The sequence below is a fragment of the Xiphophorus couchianus genome, chromosome 1 (genome assembly GCF_001444195.1).
Source record: "Xiphophorus couchianus chromosome 1, X_couchianus-1.0, whole genome shotgun sequence".
NCBI classification, from domain to species: domain Eukaryota; kingdom Metazoa; phylum Chordata; class Actinopteri; order Cyprinodontiformes; family Poeciliidae; genus Xiphophorus; species Xiphophorus couchianus.
In genome coordinates, this window is record NC_040228.1 from 10,342,141 (window position 1) to 10,356,484 (window position 14,344).

At 40.8% G+C, this 14,344-nt stretch overlaps 3 protein-coding genes and 1 long non-coding RNA gene across 7 annotated transcripts in view; 3 read left to right on the top strand and 1 right to left on the bottom strand.

Moving 5' to 3' along the window:
* The first annotated feature begins 1,847 nt into the window (after nucleotides 1–1,847).
* Nucleotides 1,848–3,171, top strand: hes2.1 (hes family bHLH transcription factor 2, tandem duplicate 1). Its single transcript, XM_028021054.1, has 3 exons — nucleotides 1,848–1,985; nucleotides 2,082–2,265; nucleotides 2,379–3,171. The coding sequence occupies exons 1-3, from the start codon at nucleotides 1,896–1,898 to the stop codon at nucleotides 2,708–2,710; spliced, it is 606 nt and encodes a 201-aa protein (XP_027876855.1). The 5' UTR covers nucleotides 1,848–1,895; the 3' UTR covers nucleotides 2,711–3,171.
* Nucleotides 3,172–6,199: 3,028 nt separating this feature from the next.
* On the bottom strand, nucleotides 6,200–13,738 carry LOC114144024 (uncharacterized). The gene is made up of 2 exons (XR_003595380.1): nucleotides 12,103–13,738; nucleotides 6,200–6,399 (listed from the first exon to the last, which is right to left on the bottom strand). It is a non-coding gene; the product is annotated as an uncharacterized LOC114144024 (long non-coding RNA).
* On the top strand, nucleotides 9,024–10,490 carry LOC114144020 (transcription factor HES-2-like). Its single transcript, XM_028016461.1, has 4 exons — nucleotides 9,024–9,209; nucleotides 9,295–9,390; nucleotides 9,502–9,589; nucleotides 9,688–10,490. The coding sequence occupies exons 1-4, from the start codon at nucleotides 9,120–9,122 to the stop codon at nucleotides 10,002–10,004; spliced, it is 591 nt and encodes a 196-aa protein (XP_027872262.1). The 5' UTR covers nucleotides 9,024–9,119; the 3' UTR covers nucleotides 10,005–10,490.
* Nucleotides 11,177–14,344, top strand: part of acot7 (acyl-CoA thioesterase 7) — a 61,944-nt gene continuing 58,776 nt past the window's right edge. For 2 of the 4 annotated variants that reach the window (XM_028016414.1, XM_028016423.1), the window contains exon 1: nucleotides 13,924–14,216. In XM_028016414.1, coding sequence (XP_027872215.1) covers nucleotides 14,068–14,216 — 149 coding nt within the window. In that variant the 5' untranslated portion in view covers nucleotides 13,924–14,067. Of the gene's footprint in view, nucleotides 11,512–13,923; nucleotides 14,217–14,344 lie in introns of those variants that run through there. The other 2 variants (XM_028016426.1, XM_028016436.1) reach the window with 2 other exon arrangements.

Below are 14,344 nucleotides of genomic sequence, written 5' to 3' on the forward strand. Positions count from 1 at the left end.
GTTTTCTGTCCGTACTTCAACAAAGGATCACTTCGCTCCAGGCTTGCGCAGATGGATACCGACGCTGAAACCAAGACAAAAAAAGGTTCCAACCGATGCCCCTCTTCCACGTTTTTTTTTGTTTTTTTTTTTTTTTTGGGTCTTATCTGAAAGGACCAGTTCCCAAGCAGACAGGAGAAGATGGCAGTTATTTGGGGGCCCCATGGGGCAGGGCGCGTGCAAAGCCCCCTGTAAGGGCGTGACAAAGACCAGCATCATCTTTACCTCTATAATGACATTTTTGAGCATAACAACGATTTGATGTCGAATCGCTTATGGACACATATTTAAGCACTGTTTCACTGTTAAAGACTGTTGGCTTAATTTAGTAGGCGAATGTTGCGCGTAAAAATGTAATTTGCTCCATTTGAAGATTAGATTACGCATAAAATTATGAAGATTTTTTTTTTATTTTGTTTTGTGAAATTGTAGCCGCAGACACTAGATCACGGTTTCTTGTAAATATATGACCTTAGTAAAATAATCGAGGCACAATAGCGCATTTGTTACTGTGGCGCACGGAGCCGGAGCCTGGATGCTGACGGCGGGAACACGCATCAGGGGAGCGGTGGAGCGGAGGCAGACATGGGGAAGAGGGAGGGAGGGAGAGGGTCTGTGGTTTGGGAGGGTGGGGGATGTCATGAGGGGAAGGTTCCCATCTGTTGCGCCCATCGTGGCGCGTGCCGAACGCGTGAATCCCACCGTCAGCTCCGAGTCTGCATCACCAAAATCAAAGATTAAGTTAAACTCATTAAATCTTTTAGGAAAAACAAAAAAGTTGCGTCGTCTGAAATATTGAGAATTTTATTGAGTATTTGGGCTCTTATTGCGCGTTTACATGTTTTACGGAACATATTTATGAAGAGATGCTTTGTAAGTCTCCCAAATTTAAATACTCACTTTTAACCACTGCACCAATAACTGTGTTATCTACATATTTTATATATATATATATATAAATATGTAGATTTTATATTTTATATATCGTCTCCTTTTCAACATACACATCCGTGAAAGTGCAAATCTATGTCCGTTTTAACTCCATCCCGTTGATAATTGATCAGGCTCTTTTGGGGGCCCATAAGCAGATGTTAATCCATACATGGCGTGGCTTGGGTGGTTCCCTGTTTGTTGTTGTTGTTGAATAGATTAATCTCGTCACTTTAGGTTCACATTTGGCATTACGTGTTTTGTTGTGGCAGGACGTAAACTGACTCTAAGCACATAGTATCTCAAGGACATTCACGCTTTTATCGTTTTAATCTAACTTTTTAATGATAAGCATCCAATAAGGTAGCTTTCTGCTTTCAAAAGGAACTGGTTCATTCATGAACTACGAGGTAAAATGAAATATCAGCCTATATAGATAATTGTTACTTAAGTCCCAATTTTATTAACAAAAGGCGTGGGAAAGAAAGCACATTTTCTAAACAAATTAATAAACTGAGTTTTTAGACCTTGAAAGCCAGAAGCATTTCGGTTACAGGGCTCATGTGCAATTTGATCTAGGTTGGACGATAGAGCTTTGAATTCAAACAAATACACACACACACACACAAAACAAGAGAGGGAAACATGGTCACGAAACTCTGCATACCAGTGTACAAACGCGGGTCCCCAACGGGGACCAGATGGTCAGACAGCAACTCTGCTCATTTCCCCCAAAGGCATGGACTCCCCCCAACCCCCGGCCTCCTCCAAAAACACTCCCACCCCTCAAGCACAATAGCTTGCGTTCCCTCCCCTCTGACGCCCCGGAGCCACATAAATAGGAGGCTCTCCAGCACTCTGTCACACTCGAGCTCAGCTCCTCCAGGAGAAAGTACAAACAAGCACAACTGCTACAAGCGAACGAAATGAGTCCGAGCATCTCCCCCGAGGCTGGCCAGCCTCTTCCTGCGCGCTCCACTGTGGCCCAGAGAAAACAGGCCCACGAACTCAGAAAGGTAAGAAAACGAGAGATTCCGAACAAGCAGTGAGCACTCGGAAAATGAGATGAACGAAAGAGCTGTGAAATTTACAATCATTGTTATATCTTCCAGACTTTGAAGCCCTTGCTGGAGAAAAGAAGACGCGCTCGCATCAATGACAGCCTCAGTCACTTGAAGAGCCTGATTTTGCCTCTTGTTGGCAAAGACAACGCGCGTTACTCCAAGCTTGAGAAGGCTGATATTCTGGAGATGACCGTGCGCTTCCTCAGAGATCTTCCTTCCTCTCCGGTCAAAGGTGAGCGCGATAACCCACTAAGAGGCTCTATTCCACTGACCTAATTTTTTCTCTCGAATATTCTTCTTGGTGAAAGCGGCCCACTAATCAAATCTCCAATCTTCTCCCTTCAGACTCTGCAGACAGTTACAGAGAGGGTTACAAAGCCTGTCTCCAGCGGGTCTCCGCTCTGCTGCCCAAATCCAGCCTGGACCAGGACGCGTGCCGGCGCGTGAACGACTTCATCCAGGAGACCATGTCCAGCACAGTCACACCGACCTGCCTGAACTGCTGCGCCCAGAGCTCCAGGACTCTCCCTCAGATCCAACACAGACTCTTGAGCCTCAAGTCCAGCTTCAGCTCCAGACTTGAGAGCCAGTCCCGGAGCGACCTGGGAGCCGAGGCCCCCATCCGAGCGCAGGCCCTCCAGCAGCCGGTCAGCGCTGTCATGTGGAGGCCTTGGTAGAATCTATTGGACATTTATCCCATCTTTGTCAAATTATTTTTTGCCTGTTCTTATGTTTATTGTACGCATTCCGTCGTTCTAGCACTGAATAATCGACGAAACTGCTGTGCATATGTAATGCGCTAATTTTGCTTTTGACTCGTGTCGGCGTTGACTGCCTGAAGGTCATGAAGCACAGATCGCAAACAAACTGAAGTCTATGAACGTTTTAGAAAGCAATCCTCGTTGGGGTTCCAAAAAAGACGGGTGGTAGACAACACATTTGTAAAACCCCAGGGGTTATTTATTTTGGAGGGTTGCACTGTGGACTTGAAGCTATTTTGGTCTGTGCAACGGAACAGTCTGTAAACACTATGTGTTCAATATAAGTATTAATTTCCCATTTGAGACATAAAGAAACACTTGTTTCCTGACATTTGTAATGTTGTTTTCTATAAGATGTGGAATAAAAGTACGCTAAACACAAATGACTGTCTTGCTTTTTTTTTTTTTTTTTTTTGCTGCATTAGCTCAGATGTGTCATTAACCTTAATGAGAAGATTTAAGAGGGGGGAGAGGGGAGGAAGAAAAGAGGCGCGCAATCGCAGAAAACCAGAGATCAGAAAGAGCAAGCTGGTGCTGATGAGCAGCTGGCCTATTGTTGCTGATGGAATAGGCGCCTCTCTGGTTTCCGCCAAAACTGTGGGAAGATGCGTGTGAAGGGAGCCACCCTGAGAACAGGAGCGATTCCAACTTAGGAAACACAAGCAGCCATTGTACGTCTCAATCCTCTTTGTTTTAGTAGCCCTTCATTAAAATTAATACATTTATATTTGGCTTTAAAGCCACAAGTAAGAGGAAATCTAATGGTTTTAATTTAACATGAGTTAAGTTCAGAAAACAACTCAGCCAATATTACATTGTATATGAACCATTTATTTCCATATATGGTCTAAATTATTGCGTTAGTGCACGTGCACTGCAAAAATGATTTTCAAGGAGTAATGTATATTGTGTGTCTTTAATTTCACTAAAGATGGGAACACTGTAAATTCATTACTGCATTTTTTAATTATAAAAAAAACAAACAAAAACGTGATGAGGACTTTAATATTGAGATTTTCTAAAAGATAATCATGGTTATTTAAAAAAAAAAAACTTTTCACATTTTGTCACATTACAACAAGCTGAAATACATTTTATTGCTATTGGTATTTTATTGGGTTGGTAATAGGAGATTAATGTGGACATTTTTTCCCCTCACAAATAAAAAAATGTAAATGTTGCAGTAGTAAACTTCAAACTTTCAAACCCGAACTGAGCAGGTTAATTCCCATCTTGGGAAAATGGTTTAAAACTTGTTCATCCCAAACACAGAGCCATGATGGTTAAAAGTAACCTTGGTAAAACATTGTTTGTCCTTTCTCTGACATCAATGTCCACAACCCATCAAAAAATCCTCTGCACTCTGCTGCTACCACCTGCATTTGTATTTAGTCTCCTTCACAAATAATGTGCCAAGCTTTGAACGCCTCACTGTTCAATCCATTGGCAGATGAAGAGTATGACCCAACCGAAGAGGAACATTAGCTAATCAGTCAAAAGATCTAAAGTAGCTCTGGAGGAGCTGCACAAATTCACAGTTTAAATTTACATCGGAAAATCTGTCTACAAGGCAGCTTAGTTGTGCTCCACATCCTGTTCTTTGGCAAATAGACATTGTTGAAAAAAATCCATATGCAATGTTTATGATTAAATGTTGCAACATTTTGACCACACAGCTTGGTATACATGCAAACCCATCCATCCATTTTCTGTACACCCTTGTCCCTTAGAGGGGTCGGGATGGATGCTGGTGTCTTTCTCCAGCTAACGTTCCGGGCGAGAGGTGGGGTTCACCCTGGACAGGTTGCCAGTCGGTCGCAGGGCAACATAGAAACAGACAGGACAAACAACCATGCACACCTAGGGAGAATTTAGAGAGACCAATTAGCCTAACTGTCATGTTTTTGGACTGTGGGAGTTTGTTAAAAGGTTGTTTTTTATGAGCTTGGTTGTCTTTTATGAGCCTTTATCAGCTTGAAATACACTGATATATTTTCTACATAACATAAGACAAAAATACAAACTTCTCAAAGGAGGATGTAGAAAGTTTTTTTTGTTCCAGATTCAGACTGAGTGAATCTTGATACTGAACCATTTTGTTCTACAAGAAAAATGACTTACTTCAACAGATTGAACAAAACAAGGCTTACATTTCTGGTTTCTGTTGTGGAACGGTCCAACCAGTGTCCCAGCTTGAATTTGGCGGAGCTAAAGATTAGGGTGATGGCATGAGACCATTCAACCTGAAAGACCTGGACTTCCTTACCAAAGTCCTCGGGATACCAGTGGAAACGTTCAAAAAGCTGCACTGCTGTAACGGCAATCAAGAATTTTTCACAGCTTATTGAAAGACAATTGTCAAAATGAAGAATTTTAAGCCAATTTCAATGAAAAGAGATTTAAAAATAAAAATAATATTCCTCTTACATTATTTTCTTGTCTTTCAAGTGTTTGTTATCTTATCGGAAACAAACATTGTGGTTGAATGAAAATTATCCCAGACTAATCCAGCCACACTAGACTGGGTCTAGTGGAGGAGTTGACAAATATGAAAAAACACATATTTTTTATTAAAGTTATATGAAACTACTGAGCATTTTTTTGAGAAGTCTGGATTGCTTCGTGTATATTTTGCAAGTTGCCTATGACTGTTGCTCGTAGGGAGAGATCTTTCAGTAATCTAAATGTGATTAAAAAAAATTAAGCAACCTATTTGCATACTGTATGCAGATTGTTGCACGTAAAATTCACGAGCAGTAAATATTGTGCTAGTATCAGTATTGGACCAAAGAAAGCAAGGCAAGCCGTTAAAATTGTGACGCTTTTGATGGTCAGATAGACTCAAGAAATTGTAACAGCCCAAGATTCCTGGCTGCGTCCCTGGATAGAAGCGACAGTAGGTCAATATAACAACGTAAAATATATTTTTGTACACAAACACAAAACTGCAGTACAATGTATTTTAAATAGTATGCTTCTGAATGCTAAAATCTCATTAGGGACTAAAATCTCACTTTGTAAAAATGAAATATCAAATATCTTTTGTATCATTTTTTAATATCTAATAGGATTTTTATTATAAGCTTGCTTGCTGACTTATAAAGCTTATCTTTCATATAAAATAATTACATAACTGCAAGTAGGCAAGTTGTATTTTGCAGTTGAGCTTTAGCTTTTCCAACTAAAGAAGAAGTTTTTATATCTGACGCCTATGTATAAATACATATTTGGTAGATATTATTCTTCCAAAATTCTTGATCATTATTGTCCACTAGTTCAGTTAGTGTAAAAAAAATCCATTACATGCAGTTTTTATTCTCTTGCACCTGTCCATATGAACATCTATTCTATGTTTCTGAAGGAGCTGATATCATGTTTATGACAGTAAAAGAACAAAAACAAAAAAACAACCTAAAACTGCGCCTTGTTGTTAAATGGGAAGAAAAGCACTGAATCTGTATGGCGTCTCTCTCCCATCACGCTGCGGTAAAAGTCACTTGCTCTGGAGCTTGTGTTTCTTAATTCCCATGATGTGTCGCTCCACGGTCAGACAAAGGCTCAATGTTATCCTGACCGCACAGATGGGTTCCTGACGCTGAATTTGCCTGAAAAGACAAAAGAAGAGGGCTCTCATCGTAAGAAGAAAACGGAGAGGTGCTGACCCTCCCACCCCCTCCCGTCTTTGCCCCCGGTCCCTCTGTTGCTGCGGGGTTGGTGTTGGGGGTGTTGGGGTGGGACGCGTGCAGCAAGTGTGCCGCTGGTTTCCAGGAAAGGGCTTGGCTTTGTTACTTCACCACAAAATCCACCCATCCATCCATCCATCCATCCATTTTCTTACACCCTTCTCCCTGTGGCGTCGGGAGGTGAGGGTGCCTATCTCCGTTGCGGGCGAGAGGCGGGGTTCACCCTGGAGGGGTCGCCAGCCTGGCGCAGGGCAACACAGAGACATACAAGACAAACAACCATACACACACGCCCACACCCACACCCACTCTTAATTTTGCTCTTTAAGTGTTGTTTGTCTTGTATTTGAATAGTTTTCTACCATAGATTTTCAAAGCTAACTTCGGTAAATGCTGTTATTTCTGTTTCTGCTAAATGTTATCCTTCCACTTAACTTTGCATTAATATGCTTGGACACAGCGCTCTGTGAACATTCATCTTCTTCAATTTTTTTGCATCTTACACTTGTGTAGACCAAACCACAGTGGTAACAATTCTGTATTGTCGATACACGATGTTTTTTAAATCGTACTCTTATCGTCTATTGAATTTGTGTAAGCTATGATCGTCAACATGATCTTCACCATTCAACGTTTGAAATGTGTTTGTAATAAACTGAATCATTGAAATGAATAAACGTTTGATGTTATTCTAATATACTAAGATGCACCTGTAAGAAAGAGTCAAATAATTGTAAAATATGGATATTCAAAAGAAATTAATCGAGGTTAGTTTTATGTTGTGTCGTGTAAATCCTATTAATTTGAAGATAAAATACTTGGCCCATATTGCAATGACTGATCGTTGCTTACGATATATGTATATTTTTGTCACCTTTAGTGTCCACATAAAACTGAAAATGTTCAGAACCGTTGAACACGCTTTAACAATAGCTTGGACGCTGAAAAACATCCAAGACTGGCATCTAAGGAAGAGTAACATGGAGGCGGGGGAGTGGGAGAATGGCGTGTCATGATTGGACCGGAATAGAACGGACCTATGAGATGCGTGCAGACGGAATACCCAAGCCAAAACTGCGTGGAGATCATGTGTCTTGAATTTGAAGTTTGGGCTGGGGGTATGTCGCCGTGGGTGAGGGGGTGGGGGAAGGTGCACGCGCGTGTCCCACTGCTTCGGGTGAGAATCGGTGGGACCGAGAGCCACGATGCACGAGATGAATGGGGGAGGAGAGATGGTGGTGGTAAAATGGAGGTACAGGGTGAGGGTGGGGATTTGTAACAGACAGCCATCTGGTCCCCGTGGCGCGTGCTGCGCGCGTGGTTCCCCTGAGTGCAGAGGCATTTGATGGGCTGTCGTGTCGCTTCAGTTTTTATTCAAAACCAGAAACACTGGTGCACACTTCAGATGTTGGTTTGCAGAGAATTGAAAGAGACACGTCGCGTACTCAACGAATACTTCATGTCAAACTCGACTTAAACTTTCGCAAAATTCAAGTTCAGGAAAAGAAAAAAGAGGAAAAAATCAAAATGGTGTAATTTTATTTTAAGCAAAAGCTGTGGTAAACAAACACCCCCAACCCCTCTTTATCCCCAAGATTTTTCGGCCCCCACCTTTCTGCTTGAAGCGGTAGCTGGAGTCGGACACTCCCTACAGGTAGTGACCCCCCCAGACCCCCAGACACCCAGACAAAAACTGCATAAAAAACGTCATATGGATTTGCTAAGCTATTGTTGTCAAAGTATAGGAGCAGATGTTATATAAAAGTAGCGTGGCTTGGGTGTGTGATCGGAGAACGAGTGTGTGTTTGAGGGGATCATTTTATAAACACACACAAACCTGACCCCTATGTGAGTGATGCACGTACTGCATCCTGCTATGGTCTGGATTTTCATTCAAAATACATGGAACAATTTAAACTTTGATATTATAAAGAGGACCAGAGAAGATCAGAAAAAGGAACATTTAGGGTTAAACGTAAGTATAATCAAATTACACCAGAACATGCAGCGATTCAAAAGTCTTATCTATGCGTTATAGAAATATAGTTTGGAAATACGTATACACAAATTAAAACATTTTATCTCAAGTTGCTTATTGTTTATGTCAAAACTTTGAGAAGCACCAAAGCTGTGTTTTGTTTATATTCTTAGCGTGCGCAATTACGCACTAATATTAGAGTTTATGTTCAAAGAATGAATCGTAAAATAATTCAACCACTAAACATAAACAAAAAGGTGGTGTTGATGTCTGTTTGGGAGTTTTGAAAATTTGTTTCTGGTAGGTAAATAATCCACCCTATGATTTGCAATGTTGTGCGTCTTTACGCACTGATTTCTCCAGCTTTCTGACGCAGCTTTTGTTTGGTTTATGTCTGCGGATCAAATTGCAGACACGCAATTTATTTTGACATGTTTTAAAAATTGTGAACAGATGGTTATCTTATTAAATTCAATGCTTTTGTGTTGTTTTTTGTCGCATACTGGCCAGTCGGGATCGTTTGAGTCGGCTTGGGGGCGTACCCGTGACGCACGGAAGCCGACGCCTCAGACTTGGATAAATACCGAACCGTCAGTCCGTTAGAGACACATCCTCCCCGATCTAGCTCTTGAACGCTTCTGTGGTTCAAAGACGACACTGAGAAATGTCTCCAAACACGATCTATGACGCTCTCCAGTCTTTTCCTCCAAGGCTGACTGTGGCCAAAAGGAAAGAGGCTCTGGAGTTGAGAAAGGTAAGCTAAATGACTGGATTTTCTTGGATCAGCTCAAAATTTTAGCCATATGATTGTAAACTCAAACTCTCTGCGTTCTCTTCAGACTATGAAACCACTAATGGAAAAACGAAGGCGCGCCCGCATCAACGACAGCCTAAACCACTTGAAGAATCTCATTCTTCCCCTCACAGGCAGAGACGTAAGCCTCTCCATTCTAATGTTATACGTGAAGTTAAAATGTGGCTCCAAAAACTCAAGATACGTTTTAGCTCTGCGTGTTTAACATCCTCTTTTGTCTTTTTCTTAACAGAAAACCCGCTACTCCAAGCTGGAGAAAGCCGACATCCTGGAAATGACCGTGAAGTTCCTCAGTGACATTCCCGCTGTTAACGTCAAAAGTGAGTAAGAATTCTGCGCCTTTAAATCTTTTTAATCAGTACTTAAGCCCTGGGATCCATTTGTGAACACCAAAACTCACGTTTATTTGTCTTTTCAGGCCCAGCAGACAGCTACAGGGAAGGTTTCAAAGCCTGCCTCCAGCGCGTCCCCGCTCTACTCCCCAAAACCAACCTGGACGAAGAGGCGCGCCAGCGAGTCGAGGACTTCGTCCAGAAGTCTATGTCTGCGAACAGCGCGCCGACCTGCCTGAAATGCTGCGCCCATAACGCCAGGGCTTTCCCTCTGCTCCATCAAAAACTCCTGACTCTGAAAACGTGCGTCAGCGCCAGTCTGGAGAGCCAGCCGGCGTCAGCAGCCGGCCGAGCTCAGTCAGGCCCGCAGCCAGTCCGCGTTGCTGTGTGGAGACCCTGGTAGAGCTCCGCAGTTCAAGATCCCTCATCTTTAAAGACGAGGAGTCTTTAATCCTGCTATTATGATGTGTTACTGTTAAGTTGAATTACTTGTAAATACGTATTGTTCCTTAGAACTTATTGTTGAAGTGGTTTGATTAAGTATTATATACTTGAGTTTTGCGCGCAGGTCCGTTGTCTTGTGTAAGTTGACAATGTTAGACAGTCGTATTCTTCTTAAATCCGCATGTATGTATACGTTCAATATTTAGTCCTCCCGCTGGACTGAATGATGAAGGGCTATTGAAACAGCCCTGTAAGACCCAAGGGGTCATTATGTGTACGGATTTGCACGAAGGACTTCAGAGTTCTGAGTCCAGTGCAAATGAACTTTGTAGACATTAAATGTCTCTGTAAGAGTATCTTTTTTTGGGGACGTGCTGTACTTGTGCTGTTTGCAGCACCTATTGTGTATATGATGTAAATAAATAAAACTACAACGTCGTGGTTACGTCTTGAGTTGTTTTTTTTTTTTCTTTGTGCACACTTAGTGGAGAGTCGCTTGCTGCATTAAAAACAATGAATGAATGAAAAAATAAAATCAATATAAAGTATTTAAAAAAAAAATTTAAAGCTAAAATTAAAGGGAAACTGGATTTAAGAGCTAAGAAAAATAAATAAATAAATAAAAAGACACCATAAAAAGGATTTTAAAAATCCTATGTTCTGTTTTGTAAACAGGTGTAGTTTTAATATATTGTGCTTTTCACCACCCTTTCCTTATTTTTAAAGCTTATTTAAACAGTTTTTTATAATTTGGAGTTCGCTTTCATTTTTCAAACTACTGCATATGTTATTGAGGGAAATGTATTTCATCTGTTGAATTTTAGTTGTGTAAAGCACACCGACTGATTTCTTTGCCTGTTAAAAAGAGACTCTATAAATAAAGATTGATTAATGTGACATTGCATGTTGGTGCCAATATAGCATAGAATGTAAATCAACATGGGCATTTTATTGAATAAATAATTAATCACACTGTGTTATGAACACGTCTGCTGTGGGACCAATGTTTAGTCCAAACGCGCCACCTATAGACATAATAAAATGTAACACTGGTGAGAGCGATGTTTGAGCGGTCTCTGCTGCCCCCCTCTGGTGAGTTAAAGTACTGACATAGTTTCAGTTTCTACTGCACAGCGACATCTTATTTCACCGGCATATAAACGCCATTCACGTTTCCTTTACTTTATAAAGTGTAAACCAAGCATATGGACTTTGTTAAAAAATATTTGAATAATCTGGTCAATATTTTTGGCGGTTTCCGTTACTTTCCCCTTCGAAACGGTCCTGAAAGAGACACGGTGACCACAGCAGCCCTGGAACGCAGCCGTGGGAGGGGAGGAGAGTCTGCCTGATTTCTCTCCGTATCGTCCAATCTTCGTGTTCCTACACGACAGCCGGCAGTCCAGGGGAGACTAAACCATGTCGTCGCCGGGGATGGACGAAGCATCCTCCCTCCAGTTATGCAGGTACGACGTCCATGGTTCATTTCCTAATGCGGGATTGAAGGTAAGGCTAGCTTGGTAATGTTGAGCACAGCCCTTTTTTTTCTTTTTGCTCGCGCCGCCGTGTGACCGTTTGTTCACCCGGATGATAACCCGGATAATCCGCCGCTTGGGTCTCATCCTAACACAAGATGTCCACTTCGTCCATGAAAACACTGCCTTTTTTTTTGTTTGTTTGTTTTTTAAAGTCAGCGCTCCACAATGTGTATTCATTCCGCTTCGGTTTATTATAACCCTGCGACTGGTGTCTTAAGGATCTTAGCTGTGTGATGACCGTTGCTCGGCCGTTAAAGCGCTTCCTCCTGGGCAGGAAGCGCTTTAACGGCCAGAGACAGAGACAGCTCGCTGTAGCCTAGCAGCAGAAATAAAGGTGCGTTTTTAAGAACAAGAGATCGATATCTCCTCTCCCGTGGTTCCTGAAAAATCTTTGGACTTATGTTTTTAAAGATATTATCCAGATGATAGAAAGAAACAGTTATTCAGCAGACTGCACTGTAATGAATGCTAATCTAATAGCCGGTGTATTAAAAAAAATCCTTCTATGAATAAACTCACCATGTAGCTATTCTTTTTCGCCTGCAGAGGGCGCTACATAACTAAAATATTGTGTCTCTTTTAACTGAGGTCGTCGCATCCCAGTCTAGCATCAAGCTAACCAATAGCATACAGTTTCATTGTTTAACCTACTAATGCCATTGGGTTTTTACATTGTGACGGTAGATTGAATCTTCGTTATTACGGCAATTGAATCAAAATAAGTATTTCAACATGTTTGTCAGGTAAAAACCACAAATGTCAATGTATTCTACTGGGATTTTAAGAGAGAAATTAAGACTAAGATTTATGGTGTATGAAGGCTTTTCCTTAGCAGGGATTTGGAAACTGGTTCGAGTTGATGAGGGGATGGATCAATCGAAACAATCCTGTATGAAAACCTTTTTGAGAGCAGCAAAACAATTGGCACAGAGACAGAGGTATGCAAATTCAAGTGTAAGAGTGGCTCTGTCAAAGTTCAGAGTTCTGTCTAGTTTAGAATTTGTGGCAAGTTGTGCTTGGGCTGTTTTACAAAGAAGAATGTGCAAACATTGGAGAGATGACCCAGCATGCTAGAAGTGCAAATCTGATAGACATACAGCATGTCCAAAAAGACTTGTGCCACACATAATCTTCCTAATCCCTATGCAATACGTTGTATTGGTCTATGACATAAATTGTAAAAGAGGTATGAATATTTTTGCAAGGCACTGTATACTGGGCGTTTTATGAAACACCTTTGTCAGAAAATAAACTTAAGAGTTCTGATTAGGATACATGATTGCGTCCAGTTTAACAAGTTTAAAGCAGTCAGAACTTAAAACATTTCAGGATTTAAGCCTGCAGAAGCTTTGAAGTGATTCTCAGTAAAGTTACATGTGTATGGAATGGCCAAAGCTGATCTTTTGTGCTTCTTTGAATCTTTCTTTCTACCATGCTGCACGTAGAGCACTGCATGCGTGTTTATTTTAGAAAGCCAGAACATTTCGCATGCGGGTGTGGATGCAAATAAGCAAAAGTAGTTGGCTTGTTTGGTCACAGGGAAAAGGAGAATAGCCTAAAAGGAAATGTTTTGTTGTCAAAATACTAGAGACATTTATGGGTTGTTTTTTTCCTCCTGATACTGATGATAACTCTGCCTTCTTCACTCAATAACTGCATTGTTTTGTTTTTTTAAATAATCCAGTAATGAAGCAGCTAATTTGTTTGTAAAATCAAAAGTTTCATTCTAAGAAAGGCAAAAGACAAATTGCTTCAACCTTATTTCAGTGCTCTAGTTTCAAATCTAAATGAAAAAAGCTTTTCATATGAGAGTAGAATGACTGCTACAACATAGTAAAAGGCGTAAAAACAAACAAACATTCGCAAAGCATAACTCTAAGAGATAAGGTTTTGTTTTTGCTGTGAATTTTATTAACCACATTTCAACAGGAAATTACAAAAATAATCGTAAGCCAGATCTCCAAGAACTTTAGGTCTAACAATTCATAAAAACCACTAAGAAGTGGGTACAACGTAGTAAAAAACTATAGTGTGCTGAGTTACACAAGCATTAGCTTGAGGGTGTTTTTTGTTTTAAAACAAAATCTTCAAAAACCAAAGACATTTTAATCTAGATTTACAAAAGAAAAAAAAATCAAAATTTTTTTCTTAATGCCACTTGAAAATCTAGGCTCCTTTTTACTATTTACTATCAGCTACTGTAGTTACAAAACAAATTGGGACCAACGTTGCGTAATTTTTTTCATGTCACTGTGTGATGTCATCGTTTGACACATTTCCTGTTCTTCCTGTCCTGACGACGCCAGATTTTATTTGTCTGTTGATGAGTGTGTGCCAAGATCGCGTTCGTCTGGTCTCTTGACATTTTTTAAAGCCTGCGTGTGGTTTACCCTGCATGACATCAGTTGTAAGAACGTTGTCAGAACCTGAGATCACAGTAGCAGGGAGGCTTCCAGAGAGAACAGAGTCAAACAAGGTGTGAAGATGGATTGTACAGGGGCAGCAGATGAAGTAGACAAAACAGTAGCAGCGACGGAAAAACGGAAGCCTAGTCAAAGTCAACCAGGCTGCATGGACGACTGTAAAGATGTGGGAGCTGGATGTGAGCTGGTAAAGAAACTCCAACTCAGCAGGTACTTTATTGCACTGAGAAATACAGTATAAACTTTTTTTTTGGTTGTATTCATTTTTTTTTTTTAAACTCGCTTAGCCTGTTCATAAAAAGAACAATTGAAAACATTAACTATTCACTGATCTTAAG